The 13,944-nt window shown below is 42.4% G+C and overlaps 1 protein-coding gene across 2 annotated transcripts in view; it reads right to left on the reverse strand.

The window, feature by feature from the left end:
- PSME4 (proteasome activator subunit 4) overlaps nucleotides 1-13,147 on the reverse strand; it is an 81,289-nt gene extending 68,142 nt beyond the window's left edge. Inside the window, exons 1-4 of one of the 2 annotated variants that reach the window (XM_081854450.1) lie at nucleotides 12,897-13,147; nucleotides 3,280-3,420; nucleotides 2,290-2,406; nucleotides 830-889 (exon numbers count right to left, since the gene is read on the reverse strand). In XM_081854450.1, the coding sequence (XP_081710576.1) occupies nucleotides 830-889; nucleotides 2,290-2,406; nucleotides 3,280-3,420; nucleotides 12,897-13,132 (554 nt within the window). In that variant the 5' untranslated portion in view covers nucleotides 13,133-13,147. The remainder of the gene's footprint in view (nucleotides 1-829; nucleotides 890-2,289; nucleotides 2,407-3,279; nucleotides 3,421-12,896) is intronic. The other variant, XM_081854451.1, reaches the window with a different exon arrangement.
- Between the last annotated feature and the right edge of the window lie 797 nt (nucleotides 13,148-13,944).

Consider the following 13,944-nt stretch of genomic DNA (forward strand, 5'->3'; position numbering starts at 1 on the left):
ACAGGACACTGGATGAGATGGAACCCTAGTCTGCTCCAGTGACACTTTTCTACCAAGGATACCTTACTTTGATATATTTCCCAGAACTGAACCTGCACCTTTGGAAATTACTAATCCCATGTATGTCAAACAAATGTGTAAATATTTCATGTTTAGTTAATGAGTTCTGGGAAAGATGCTGCTGGTTTCCCAGTACTGTAGGGGAGGGGGGGAAACTTGCTTTAGATAAATAAGAAAAGGAATGGCTCCGGAAAAAGGTTGATGGAACACTTTTTGGTTGTTAACGTGAACAGAGATTTTACAAACTACAGAACCTTCTCTAACAATGTCAAATGTTTTTATTTTAAGGCTGGAATCCTAAACATACTTACCAGGAAATAAAACCCATCAAACCAATGCACAGAATTGCACAGCAAGTCTTAACCCAAAAATTATTTTAAAAATTCAACCAACTCTCTTCATCATTCTTTCTCTTTTAGCATTCCACCAAGCTTTGTGGAAAGTTAAATTCATGCATTTCTAAGCTTTGTGCAAATTATGCCTAATAATTAAAGCACTACATTCACCATAACTTTTAAATTTACTAGTCAACAGAAATTAGCAGATAGCCATATTTTCAGCCACTTCACACAGAATGTATTTTCTCACAAGTAGGCTTAAATACAGTGCGACATTCCCATAAACTGTGGTGTAATGTTAACATTGGGGTTTGTTTTTTTCAGTTTTAAAAAAAGTTACATGTATGTGACAAGTGTTACAACTGAACAGGCCATGCAAGAAGATAATGCTTCGGCCAGAACTAAATAAACAAAAAAAATATTGTCCTTACCACCTATGTAAAACATTAAGCACAAATGTTTTAGGTGAAGACAAGCCTGGTCGACATGAACTGAACATAAAGAAGAAAGGTTTAAAAACAAACAATGAAAAAGGAAATTGTAGAATTGTAAACAAAATGACTCAGAAAACAGGCACATACAAACCAAATGATTCCAGTCCTATTTCTTTCATTTTCTATTTATCCTTCTCAATTTACCAGAAGGGGCAACGATGAAATAAGATATTTTAAACAATGTTGCCAAAACACCATGAGAGAAAAAGTCGCACTGCACAATTTTAAATTCTAGTCTAGTCAATCTTAAATTTTTTGCAATGGGGCTTACTTCTTCCCCTCAGGTCTCTTTTCCAATTTACACACTTCTTTTACCTAAAACATTTTGAAAATGCCCTGCCCTGTGCTTTTACATCAGATGCAATATAGCTTGGCCACAGCTCACAGAACTATGAGTCAAACTCCAACACATGATTGATAAAAAAGCACCTTCCTCTAGTAGTGCCTATGCGCGTGCACACTAGAAAGAAATTAACAGTACGTACATGAGGATCTGTTCCTCAAAGATTAGAAGTCAAACTGGGCACACCAAAGATCGTAAGAGTACCTCAGCTAGCTTTCCAGATTGAGGTGTGAGATTAAATTTGGGCGAGGTGACGTAGCTCAAAAGTTATAGTTCATGTTTCACAGTAAGAAGTTCAAGATTCAACCGCTGGTATCTCTATTTAAAATAGAGTTGGATGACCTGTGGCCTTCCAGGTGTCATTAATTCCAACTCCCATCAGTTCCAGCCAGCATGGCCAAAAGTCAGGGATTATGGGATATATAGTCCATCAAAATCTGGAGGGTCACATTTTAGGTACCCCTGGTTTAAAAGACCTCAAGAAGCAAGTTGGGAATGTTAAGTCATAAGGGATTCTAGTTATCAAACTGGGGGCCTTCTTTGAGTGTGTTGTTTTCTGTTTGTGAATGGCCAGTTTTCACTCACAGTTTACAGATATCAAACAGTATTTTCTAAAACCTTAGACCAGTCAGATTATTCATCTCATGAAATGTAATCATGTCACTTGTTTGTAAACCAGAAACGGCACATGAGTAATAGAAGACATTGTGAGCATCCACAGTAAAACAAAAAGCAGAGTCTAAATCTTGTTATCTTTAGTTCAGATGACTAAAGAAAATCTTTTTGATAAACTGCACAATTAGAGCTGAGAAAAACCAGCAAGTTGAAATTAATATTTGCTGGTTGGGCTATTTTAAGTTTTTAGGCTTTACACATTGAGTTTCTGCAAGCTGTCCCTACACAAGTTATTCCTACAATCAAATTCTGACTTTTTGTCTGTTATCCTTGATGATCAACAAAGCATCATCCCGTTAGTATCTTATAAATATGTTTAAAATAAAAACGTAAACCTGTTCAATCTCACATTTTTTAAAAACTAAAACAAAAATCTTACTTTGGAAACCAATTTAATCCAAGATGTTCGGTCTTAGAGTACAATATCCGTTCCAGCATTTCGTACAGTGGCCTCCATGGCAATTCTAAGTCATCCCTTGAAAGAAGTTCTTTTTTCCTAAATTAAAAAAGCAGTTTAAGATTAATGATTAATTACAACTGGATGTAACTTTCATACCCCAAAATAGCACAACAGAAAGTCTGGCTGCAACTTTGCTTTAGTCATCACCCCTTTCACATAGCTTCCTAGTAATCCATAACATGGCAAGAAAATTATCTCAGGACATTTGCTAGACAAAGTTGAAGCAATTGTTTAAGATGTAGATGCAACTACACATTACATAGCACTAACCAGGTTTCTCTCTTAAAAGGAATTTGAAACCAAGTTTGAATCAAAGTTAACAAATTCTGTTTGAAGGGGAACTATTGTTTGTTTGTGCTGATAGAATGCTAAACCATAGTTTACAAGTGGCAAGGAAGGAAATACATGTCAGAAGGGAAGGCACATGTACAGGCCACTCTTAACCTTAACTGAGATTATTGCCAATGTTAATTCAGTGTTACATTAACCAAGCCAGTTTGTTTTGGAGGAGGTCACAAATATGCCTGCCAGAAGTGAGCCCCTCTTTTAAAGTGCTGAGTAAAAAAGTAAGAAATGGCGTTGGACCTTGTGTTGGGCCTCAAATGCACTTTGAAGCAGCAAGACTGAGCGATTTCATGAATCAACCCCTCTCCTTCTGCCAGACATGGGGAAAGGGCAGGGAACACCTACTCCTGCTTTCATGCTGGATTTCTGACACTTCTGAGTACCTTCAAAATCCAGCATGGTGAAAGACACAAGCCCCCAACAAAAGCCAATCCAAATTTTGGGGCCGTTTAACTAGAAAGGCTTGTCTCCAGCCTCAAAGTCAGCTATTTTTTTTTCCAAATTACTCTTTCACAGGACATAAGATTCTTCCGTTACACAGGAGTAATGAAAATGGTAACTTACTTCAGCAGGTTTATCAAAAGACGTGCAAAACCTTGCATCATGCTGATCTCCAACTTTGGAATAGTTACTAGCTCATACAAGAGCTTGATAAAAAGGACATGGTCTTCTTTGCTAAACTTTCTCCCATAGAGCCGGAGATACCTTTAAGAAGAAGAAGAAATACATAATGTGGAAAACATTTATTTATTTAAATATGTCACCCTTCAACAAGCAAGCTCTCTTTGGAAGATAAAAATATAACTATCAACACAACATGTACACATAGCACAGCAGAAAAACGAAAGCCAATGTTTTCAAAACATACTGAAAGGCTTGGGCAAGTAAAAAGGTGCAGAGACATTGAATTTAATAATAAGTGAGCCTTCCTGAGATAGGCATTCCAAATGCTGTGTGCCACCACTGAAAAGGCTCAGCAACTTCTGGTACCATCAACTATGGTATCCTGCTGGATGAACTGTCTGAGTTAGGGATGGGTGGCACTGCCTAGCGGTGGCTGGGTGGTCATTTCCAAAGAGTAATGCATGGGAGGTGCACTTTGGCCCTGTGGAGCCTTCAATGTGGGGTTCCTCAGGGTTCAATTTTATCTCCTATAATGTTTAACCTCTACAGGAAACCACTGAGTATGCTCACCCAGAGTTCTGGCATATGCTGTAAGCAATATGCTGATGGCACACAGCTCTACTTCTCCTTTACATCTGCATCCCGCTTTATCACTACCCGAAGGAGTCTCAAAGCGGCTAACAATCTCCTTTTCCCTAACCCTTCCCTGTGAGGTGAGTGGGGCTGAGAGACTTCAGAGAAGTGTGACTAGCTCAAGGTCACCCAGCAGCTGCATGTGGAGGAGTGGAGACACAAACCCGGTTCACCAGATTACAAGTCTACCGCTCCTAACCACTACACCACACTGGATATGGATAAAGCCATATCCACCTGCCCTACACCTGCCATCATGTAAAATATCAGATGATGGGTAGCTTGGACAAAAGGAGCTTTGCAGAGATTCTGCACGAGGCACTTTGCAAACCCTGCAATGAGTTCATGACCCCAGGGCTTACAAACGCCATTGCAGGGCACTTCCAAAGCACACAATAAGCAGCAGATTCTATAGGAAGCCATTCATAGCTGCTTTCTCTTCAGAAGGAAGAATACTCCAGTTTTAGGAACATTTCCCCCTCTACAGCAACCGCAAAGGGACTCCCCCAACTGATTGATCATTGATTTAAAGGGAGCATCTTTGACAGAACACTCCTGGCACCAATCCACTGGTTGGTGCTGAAAGGGCACCTTCAAAGGAGGTTGCTCAATGATCAGTAGTTATGGCGACCAATTTTGAGAGCTGTCAATCACCTGCCATCACTATGACATCATAGTAACAGGTGGGTGGTTCCATTTGTACTTTTTATGTTAAAATATTTAGCTACTTGCTTTGATTGCTTAATCCATTCAATTGTAACTATTCAAGCTGAATACTTTGCTTTATTTTTAACTTTCTTCACACAGTACCAGGGAAATTCCCAGAGCTCAGAAAATAATACTCCCAATATGATATCACAATTAATAAACTTATTTAAGGATATTGTAAACATGGTAATTTATCTTAGGTATGAGAACCATTCTTTAAAAGCCATCATTGATGGCTTTTCATTCTCTAACCTATCTTTTTATTTTCAGCAAAACTGTGAAGCTGCCAGTGCTCTAAACCTCTTAGGCTTGCAAATTACAATCGTGATTTGTGAGACAACAGTGGCTGACTCTGCTGTTTTCCTGGACAGCCAGCATTCTTCAGCCATAATTTTAAACATCAGCTATTTTAAATTTGGGGAGATTGGAGAGATGCACATAGCTTGGTAGCAGCATCACCAGTGCTGAATATATTTTCATAAGGTTTCGACTAAGAGTTCTCTTTGTCCAACATTCATATTTTGTACTCATGAAAGGGTGTTTGGAATTCAACACATAATAGAAGGAAAAGATTGAAATGTAAGTGCTATTGGAGCAGCATATGTTTAAAGGCTTACATATGTTTATAATCCTCGGCTTGGGTCCTGTATACCTGAAGGAGCGTCTCTACCCCCATCATCCAGCCCAGACACTGAGGTCCAGCGCCGAGGGCCCTCTGGCAGTTCCCTCGCTGTGAGAAGTGAGGTTATAGGGAACCAGACAGAGGGCCTTCTCGGTAGTATAAATAAATAAATAAATAAATAAATAAATAAATAAATAAATAAATAAATAAAATTTATTATTTGTACCCCGCCCATCTGGCTGGGTTTCCCCAGCCACTCTGGGCGGCTTCCAACAAAGATGAAAAATACACTAAAATGTCACATATTAAAAACTTCCCTGAACAGGGCTGCCTTCAGATGTCTTCTGAATGTCAGGTAGTTGTTTATCGCTTTGACATCTGATGGGAGGGTGTTCCACAGGGCGGGCGCCACTACCGAGAAGGCCCTCTGCCTGGTTCCCTGTAACTTGGCCTCTCGCAGTGAGGGAACCGCCAGAAGGCCCTCGGAGCTGGACCTCAGTGTCCGGGCAGAACGATGGGGCACCTGCCCTGTGGAACGCCCTCCCAGTGGATGTCAAGGCAATAAACAACTATTTTACTTTTAAAAGACAACTGAAGGCAGCCCTGTTTAGGGAAGTTTTTAATGTCTGATGCTGTATTGTTTTTAATATTCAGTTGGAAGCTGCCCAGAGTGGCTGGGGAAACCAGCCAGATGGGCGGGGTATAAATAATAATTATTATCCTTTGCAATCATCTACAACCCCCAAATGTGAAGGGTTAGAAGCCCAATTTCTAAAACTGCTAAAGGGTGTTGTTTGCTGTTTCATATGACTTTTTTCCAACCTTCCTTGGGTGGGATCCTACTGACACATCTCATCAGTATTGTACTGTACAAGAATTTCCACTTGTGAAATGGAACTCTCCCCCCCCCCCATTTTTTCTAAGTTTCCTAAACCCTAAAGCAGATTTGGAGAGGGTGCAGGGCACACACCTGGAAGCAGGTGTGGAAGTTCTATTGCACATGTGTAAATCCTTGCACTGGTGGGATGTTAGCTGGATACCGCCCATTATCTCCAATTCTTCAAGTGCTCACTCAACTTTGTTTTATATTACAGGCAATACTTTCATAACAACATTTTGGCTCGGCATACTGTTGCTCAGTATCCTCTATTAAACAGAAGGTGCAGATTAGAAGCAGCCCTCTAGCTACTATTTCCCCTGAGCACTTCAGTGCTGAACAAGCCATGTGCCCTTGCACTAGGGTGTGGAACAGAAATGTCAGTGTTCAGGTATGCCATCAAATTGCTGTTCCTTCAAGGCAAAGTTATTTCCTGCTCTTTATCATGACACACCAAATGGTGAACTGGAGGAGCAAGTTTGAAGAGTTTCCAAATGCAAGTTCAACATTCATGAAGCACAGTGCGTGTCACTTTCAATTTCCTAGCCATGATTTCCCCTTTTAATTTTGAAGCATGCCCTCTCAAATTATTGCTCTTAACTTATTCACCCTCTAGACAAGGAGTGAGCAGCATGTGGGGCTCTGGGTTGGCTGTCATGCAATGGCTAATCTAATTTCAAAAGCCATCTACAAGCAATTATTTCACACTTTTTTTGAAGAGTGATCTGCTACTTCCTCTGTCAGCTTCCTGGATAGGAAAGAAGAGGGAGAGAGAAGGGTGACCCCACCCGGCTGCTGCCTTTGGCCCCACCCACTGATGCAAGCAACTTCTGACAGATTGCCCACAAGGAAATCTGGCCATGGACAGAAAGAAGGTTGCTCTCCCATGTTCTTCCTGTAGATTGCCAACTCAGATTGCATCTCTGTATGGCACAGAGTCAGTCAATTAGCATGGTATAGCACTGAAGCAATGCATTTACACGTAATGCTAGCTATATATTGCTAGCTATTTGCTAAGTAGGTTTGCTAAATTTTGTTGATTTTCTTGTTTTATCTTTTGGTAAACCACTTTGAGTTTTTTTACAATCAAGTGTTGGATACATTTTATGAAATAAATAAACAGAAACATTGTAAATTATTTAAACTAGACAGTATAAAAACTAAATCTAATAAATAAATCTGAAGAAAAAGTGTGATCCATGAAAACTTTGCTGTATTACGATTTTATTAAGTCACAGATTTTAAACAACTGTTTCAGATTTTAAACAACTATTAGGTAGTATACCTGCCAGGACTCTGATCATTATGACATGGAGTTTGTAAACATTAAATTACAAGCATCTTGTAATGGTCTATGAAAAACAGAGCTCTTACAACATCTGGATCCAGCCACTACTGCAGGCTTCCTCAAACTCGGACCTCCATATGTTTTTGGCCTACAACTCCCATTATCCCTAACTAGCAGAACTAGTGGTCAGGGATGATGGGAACTGTAGTCTCAAAATATCTGGAGGACCGAGTTTGATGAAGCCTACGCTACTGGATGCAGGATATTGAGATGGGTACAAGTCTGATTTCCCAAACATAACATACCAAGCCATACTGCTCGATCATTCCATTACTTGATACTCACACCCATAAAAACAGAATGACAAGTCATATACTATCGTAATACACTGCAAAGGGTTAAAACTAGCAGGTTCTGATGTCTTCTAAAATCACATGGCTTTTCAGAACCCTGATGATTTTGTTAGGCAACATGTTTTGACAGCATTACCACATAACTCCTACTAGAATGAAAACAGGCCTCACTGTAAACAACACTGAGGTAGCAGCAGATGGTTAAAGGAAAAACAGTGTCACACTATGTCTACTCAAGTTCAAGATGTCTTGTAAGGCAATCATGTGAGTCATGCTATATCTACTGAAGTAATCCTATCTAAGAATCTTTCCTAGTAAACAAAGTCACTTCCAATGATGCAAAAGGCAGATTGATATTCTGCCAAACAACCCATCCCCGTCCCCCAAAAGTTTCTTTTTACTAATGTACATTGCCAGTTCCCCAAGTTCCATTACACTCTGGTGTGACTAAGAAACAGATTTGGAACACCAGCATGTCAAGTGCGAGGGCTTGGAGGACTGTTGTTCCCGCACTGACCCTTTTCGCCAGCCAAGCTGAACCGAGCTAAGAGCCAAATCCAGCTGAGCCTGGGGAAGCAAGGAGCCACAAACATGCCCTTCAGAGGCTTCAACAACTATCCTGTCTCTGACCAGATTTTCAACCAGCCGCTGGAACATCATCAACAACAGCAATGCCCTATGGACCGCTGTCTCCAGGCATATGGGGAACATTGGAAGTACAGTATCTTTCATTCCTCCGATGATGTTTTGCTGCATCATCTCTAATGGTGATGAAATGTCTATTGGTATTTCTGGTCCCTAACAAATCACGTGACCTGCACGTGAAACTGGGAAGACTAGACTCATCAGTCTCTGGTGGCACTTCGACCAAAGCAAATTAAGCTGCCAGCAAAGGCAAATAAAGAATAAATACTAAATAGAGCACCAAAATAAGAATTTCGAAGTGTGACTTTATATCACAAAGTCCTCATTTACAATACAGTATTTATTATAGGTCACCTTAAGTCTATATGAGAAAAATGGGGTGTAAATTTTCTAACTAAAACTCAGGAGGACATTATGCATGCAGTAGCAGGGTTGATTCTTAATTGCTGTATTTGAACAATCATATCTCATCTTAATAAGATGGCATACGAACAAGCTTCATTCCCCTGCACATAGTTGGCTGCTCTTCCCTTCACACACTAGGATGCTTCAGTTTAATTATAAAATCAAAGAACTGTAGAGCTGGAAGGGACCACAAGGGTCATCTAGTCCCTCCAATGCAAGAATCTTTTGCCCAACATAGGGCTTGAACCCATGACTCTGAAATTAACTCTCATGCTCTACCACCTGAGGTGTCCCAGCAAGTTAGTTCTATTAAAAAATATAATAAAACAATTAGAATGCCTTTTGGCAATGAATAGCCTAAGAGCAAACAATGCTGTGGTATTTTTATGTTAGTGTGGACTGAGACATAGCCCTTATGGGAGAACACTAAAAGACCTCTGTAAGCTGTTTTTAACCTTCTAAAAATAAGCATAAAACATAAACATGGTTGAAACATACAAAAATACCACAAACTGGAAACCATTTCCACTGAACAGCTGACTTCGACATGTCTAAACATAAGCAAGTGACTGTAAGACTCAATGAAAGGCACTAACTTTTTATTGTATGATTGATTATTGATTAATTTCTGTATCACTTAATATATTTAAAATATCTCTAAGCAGTGTACAAAAAACTGAAGGAACAACAATATAAACAAAATATTACAAAAATTGAGTTGCATATTAAAATGTTCCATTAATACAAATTTTCTAATATATATAAATCAATATCATTTCATTTTATTTCCAACACACCCTCCCTCTCAGCCTCCGGGTTCTCACCCAGGGCTCAAACAAACTCTCAGATTACGGTACCCATAACAGTCTCACAATGAGAAGAGTTCCTGGAAACAGCAGGCATCACCCTAGTCTCTTACACAAGACTTGCTTTTTATGGGCAGGCCCAAGGTGGATGGTACATCCTCAGGCTGCCCACAATTGTGTCCCATTCAGCTGCACTCTCCACACCCAGTTCCAGGTGTAGCAGGTTTGTTGAGCATGCTATAGGCACAATACCGAAATTTTGCTTGCTGTCAACACCTGCTCTTTACATTATTTTTGAAAAATACGTAATAGCACAAACAGATTCAAAACAGGCCATCTAGTATAACCTGGGCCCAACTAAACCTTTGCCTTAGTTTTCTCTCTTTAGTAGTGTGAAATGTTAATGAAATGTATCCTCACAGTCGAATTTATTTTAAGTCACTATTAGAAAGAGATTAGGTCTAGAACTGAAGTGGCAGAAAGTGTTGTGGTACCTTTGTTAGATTGTAAGCCTTTGGGTATGTCCATCATTTTAGTCTTACTTTATTGATTGTATTCCAAGCTGTGGTTTGGGTGCTTAATAGATATATTACCACCTTGACAATTATCTGGTTTGCTGCATTATCAGTTTTTGTAGTCAAGTCTGTTACATTCATCTACTAGCGAAAGCAAGATATGTATTCCAAAGAATTCATGTCACAATAAACTAGTCACCCCTCCAAGAGGCTACAGCAGCAAGGAAAAAACTGCTACAGACTAACACAGCTTCGCTTTTTAATATTTCTCTGTAGGGACAGCACAATGACAAGGCAAAAACATTTTATCAGTGCCCCAGAAGACAAAGAAGTCCTTGAGCTAGAAGTTGGTGCTTTTGCCCTTGTCCAGCTCAAAACACACTTTTCTTTTTCCTTTGCTGACACAGCAGTATGAACAAACGTTATGTGAGATGAGTAAGAGATTAAACTCTGCAAGTTACTAGCTAGGCTTTGAACCGTGAAAGTGAAATGCAGTGCTTGTTTTGGAACTAAATGCAAATGCTATTTTATAATCTAGTTTAAAAAGGCAAGGACAGTTGCAAGTAGCTTATGAAGTCACTGAACAAAACCTATGCGCTAGTTTTGGCAACAAAGAGTGATAAACTATTTTTAGGAGTAATGAGCTGCGTATGATTTATTAGCTGCATAAGTAGAAAGCTCAGGGAACGACTACCATCACTAAAACTAACAAAACCCTCCTCTTCCCAAAGTCCAAGACTCAAGCAGCCTTGAAAGATGACACTTCCCAAACACAAGCCCACACAGGAGGTTGCACAAACAGAAGGGATGGCTGCTCATTCCTAAAAAAAGGTCCCCAGAGGCACATGCCCCAGTCAGAAGATGTCCTTCAAAAGCAAAGCTGCAATCTTACAAACACTCAAAGCCCAACCAAGCCCCCTGCTGATCATAACACTTGCAAAAATAGTGCCAGACAAAGCCTTGGGGAAGCTGGAGTCATGCAGACAGCAGCAGACAAGTGGCATAGAACTAAGTTGCTGAATGTAAAAGGAGTAGCACAGGCTACTCCTTCATCCAGGGAAGTGCAGAATCTGGGCGCCACCAGACACTGCCCCAAACAGAGGCCAGCTGCCCATTTGCCTCAGGGGCCAGATTTGAAAGAAACGGCTTTTTGAAATACCCGGAGCCTTAGATGTACTTTGCTACCAGAAACTGGCATAGGTAAGGAGTTAATGCAGTGTTTATTCACCTCCCATTTTAAAAATATCTACCTTCTGTATTAGGGGGGGGGGAGGACAGGACCGGATAAGGTGTGCCTTAAAGCCACAAATTGTCTAAGCAATCAAAGGATGCCCAACAAAGTGGAAGGGAGAAGGGAGAATCAAACATCATTTTTCCGATCACTGGCAGATTCTTCAGGCTGCACCGCTCACAGTTACCCTGAGGCACCCAAAAAGTTTGTTAAGGACACATAGGCTGTTTTTTCTGCATGTGTTTTGATGACTTAATTGCTTTATGTGTTCTTACCTGCCCTGACACTTCAGACACAAGGCAGGTTAAAAACCTTACACCCTCTCACAATATTTGTGGTCCTGTCACTTAACAGAGCACAACGGGGACAAAACAGAGGAACTACATCTATACCCCACCAAACCCTACTACCCTCATTTGGGGTGGAGGGGAGAGAGACATCCATATTACCCTGAGTACAACTGACACACTGCTGCCATGCCCTCTCAACAAAGCGAAACACGAACATCAGGCAAACACCGGGCGGCTGTTAGGTTTCCAAGCACCACAGGACTCTCTTGTCTACAATCCAGAACGTATTTCTTTTCCACGGGAAGCTTAAATCCCATTGCAATTGCGGGGGTGGGGGGGTGGGGGGGAGCTTAACTCCCTAGAAACCCAGCTCAAAACCGCCTGCCTGGTTCCTTCCAGCTATTAATTATAGCAACTGTTCTTGTGGTTCATTAAGGCATATTTATGGCGTTTCCTAAATCTCCAGATTACGAATGGTGGTGGGTGCTCTCCCCTTTTCCCTCCCCACTCCAGGTTGCCTGATGTAGGGTGAGGACGAAGTGCCACCCCCTAGGCTGATCCCCCCCCCCAGCCTCAGGAAGAGAGAAGAAAAAGAGAGAAGAGGGAACCCCACCCACAAGAACAGAGGCTTGCCTTTTTGTAAAAAAAAAAAGGGGGTGCATGGGTGTAGCGGGGGGGGGGGCAACCAAGTAAATAAATAAAATAAAAAATAAATAAAAATACCTATCTAACTAGGGTTCTCTCCCCCCACCCCACAACAGAAAGTCTGCCTATGGGTGGGTGTGAATGGGTGGCATTTGTTTCCCCAAACCCCGAAGGGGGGGGTGTTTCTTACACCAAACACCGGAAAAGCCCCCAGCGATAGAGTTGGAGGAAAGGGCTGGATATTGCCCTACAACACCCCCCTCCCCACCTTTCAGAGCGTCCTGACCTAGACGGTCCTCCCCCCCCCAAAAAAAGGAACCCCAATAATATATATTGCGGTTCTGATTTGATAGACAGAAGAAGGGAAGAAACCATAACTCCGGGGTGAGGAAGGAAGGAGGGGAAGTCGACAAAATGAAGAGGCGAATGGGTGCTTTGACTGTTGGAAATGTTGACACTTAATTATGATTAGGGGGGGGAGAAACAGACCCCCCCCAAAAAAAAATCCTCCCCACCCCCCAACCCTTCGCCCCACTCACGTGGAGAGCTTCCTGCTCCAGAAGAGGCCTCCGGGCCAGAGCTCCTGGAGCTGCACGGCCCAGCTGAGGTTGAGCTTGATGCGGGAGAGGAGGCGGCCGGCCTCGGCCTCCAGCTTGTCGCCATAGGGCAGCAGCTTGTTGTAAACCAGCTCCTTCTGAGGCGGCGGCGGCGGAGGAGAAAGAAGGAGGAGGGGAGGCGGCGGGGGCCCGGCCTCAGCGCCGCCGGCCCCGGCCATGGCTCCGGCCGGCCGGCCGCCTCGCCCCTTCCTCGCCCCCTTCGCCCTCTCCGACGCCCCCTTTCCCCCCCTCAGCCGCCGGCGCTGCCCCCCCTCCCCGAGAGGGCCTCGCCTCCGCTCCTCCGGCCACCGAACCCGCTCGGCTCCCTGGGGCGTCTGTCACACAGCGGCGCCTGGTGACGAAGCGGCGGAGCGAACGAGGCAACCAGCGCCGGCCTCCGCCGCCAGGCACTGAGGGCAGGCCGGGAGGGAGGCGCCGAGGTCACTTCCGCTGTGGGGAGGGGGAGGGGGAGGAGGGGGAGGGAAGGCGGCGCTGACGGGAGGGAGGGGGGGCTAGGGGGAAAGGAGCGCGCGGGAGGGGGAGGGGAGGGGGAGGAGGGCGGCCGCTGATTGGATGCGACGCCTGAGGGGGAACCACGGAGAGGAGGTTGAGGGCGAGGGGCCTTCGCTGAGGGGGCGGGAAGCGGAGCAGGCAAAAGAGGGGATTTTTTTATTATTATAATAATAATAATAATAATAATAATAATAATAATAATAATAATAATAATAATAATAATAATAATAATAATTGTCCTTTTAATCATCATCATCATTGTTAATAATAATAATAATCCTTTTTGATGATGATGATGATGATGATGATGATAATAATAATAATGGGCCTTTTTAATAACATTTTAGCCTTCGCAGATGACCTGGTGTTGACATTACAGGAGCCAGAATCTAGTACGAAAAGGGTTTTAGAATTGATTCAAGAATTTGGTCATGTGGCAGGATTTAAATTAAACAAGCTAAAAACTAAGGTTTTAGAG

The sequence above is a fragment of the Podarcis erhardii genome (genome assembly GCF_964252035.2).
Source record: "Podarcis erhardii genome assembly, chromosome: 3".
In the NCBI taxonomy this organism is placed as follows: domain Eukaryota; kingdom Metazoa; phylum Chordata; class Lepidosauria; order Squamata; family Lacertidae; genus Podarcis; species Podarcis erhardii.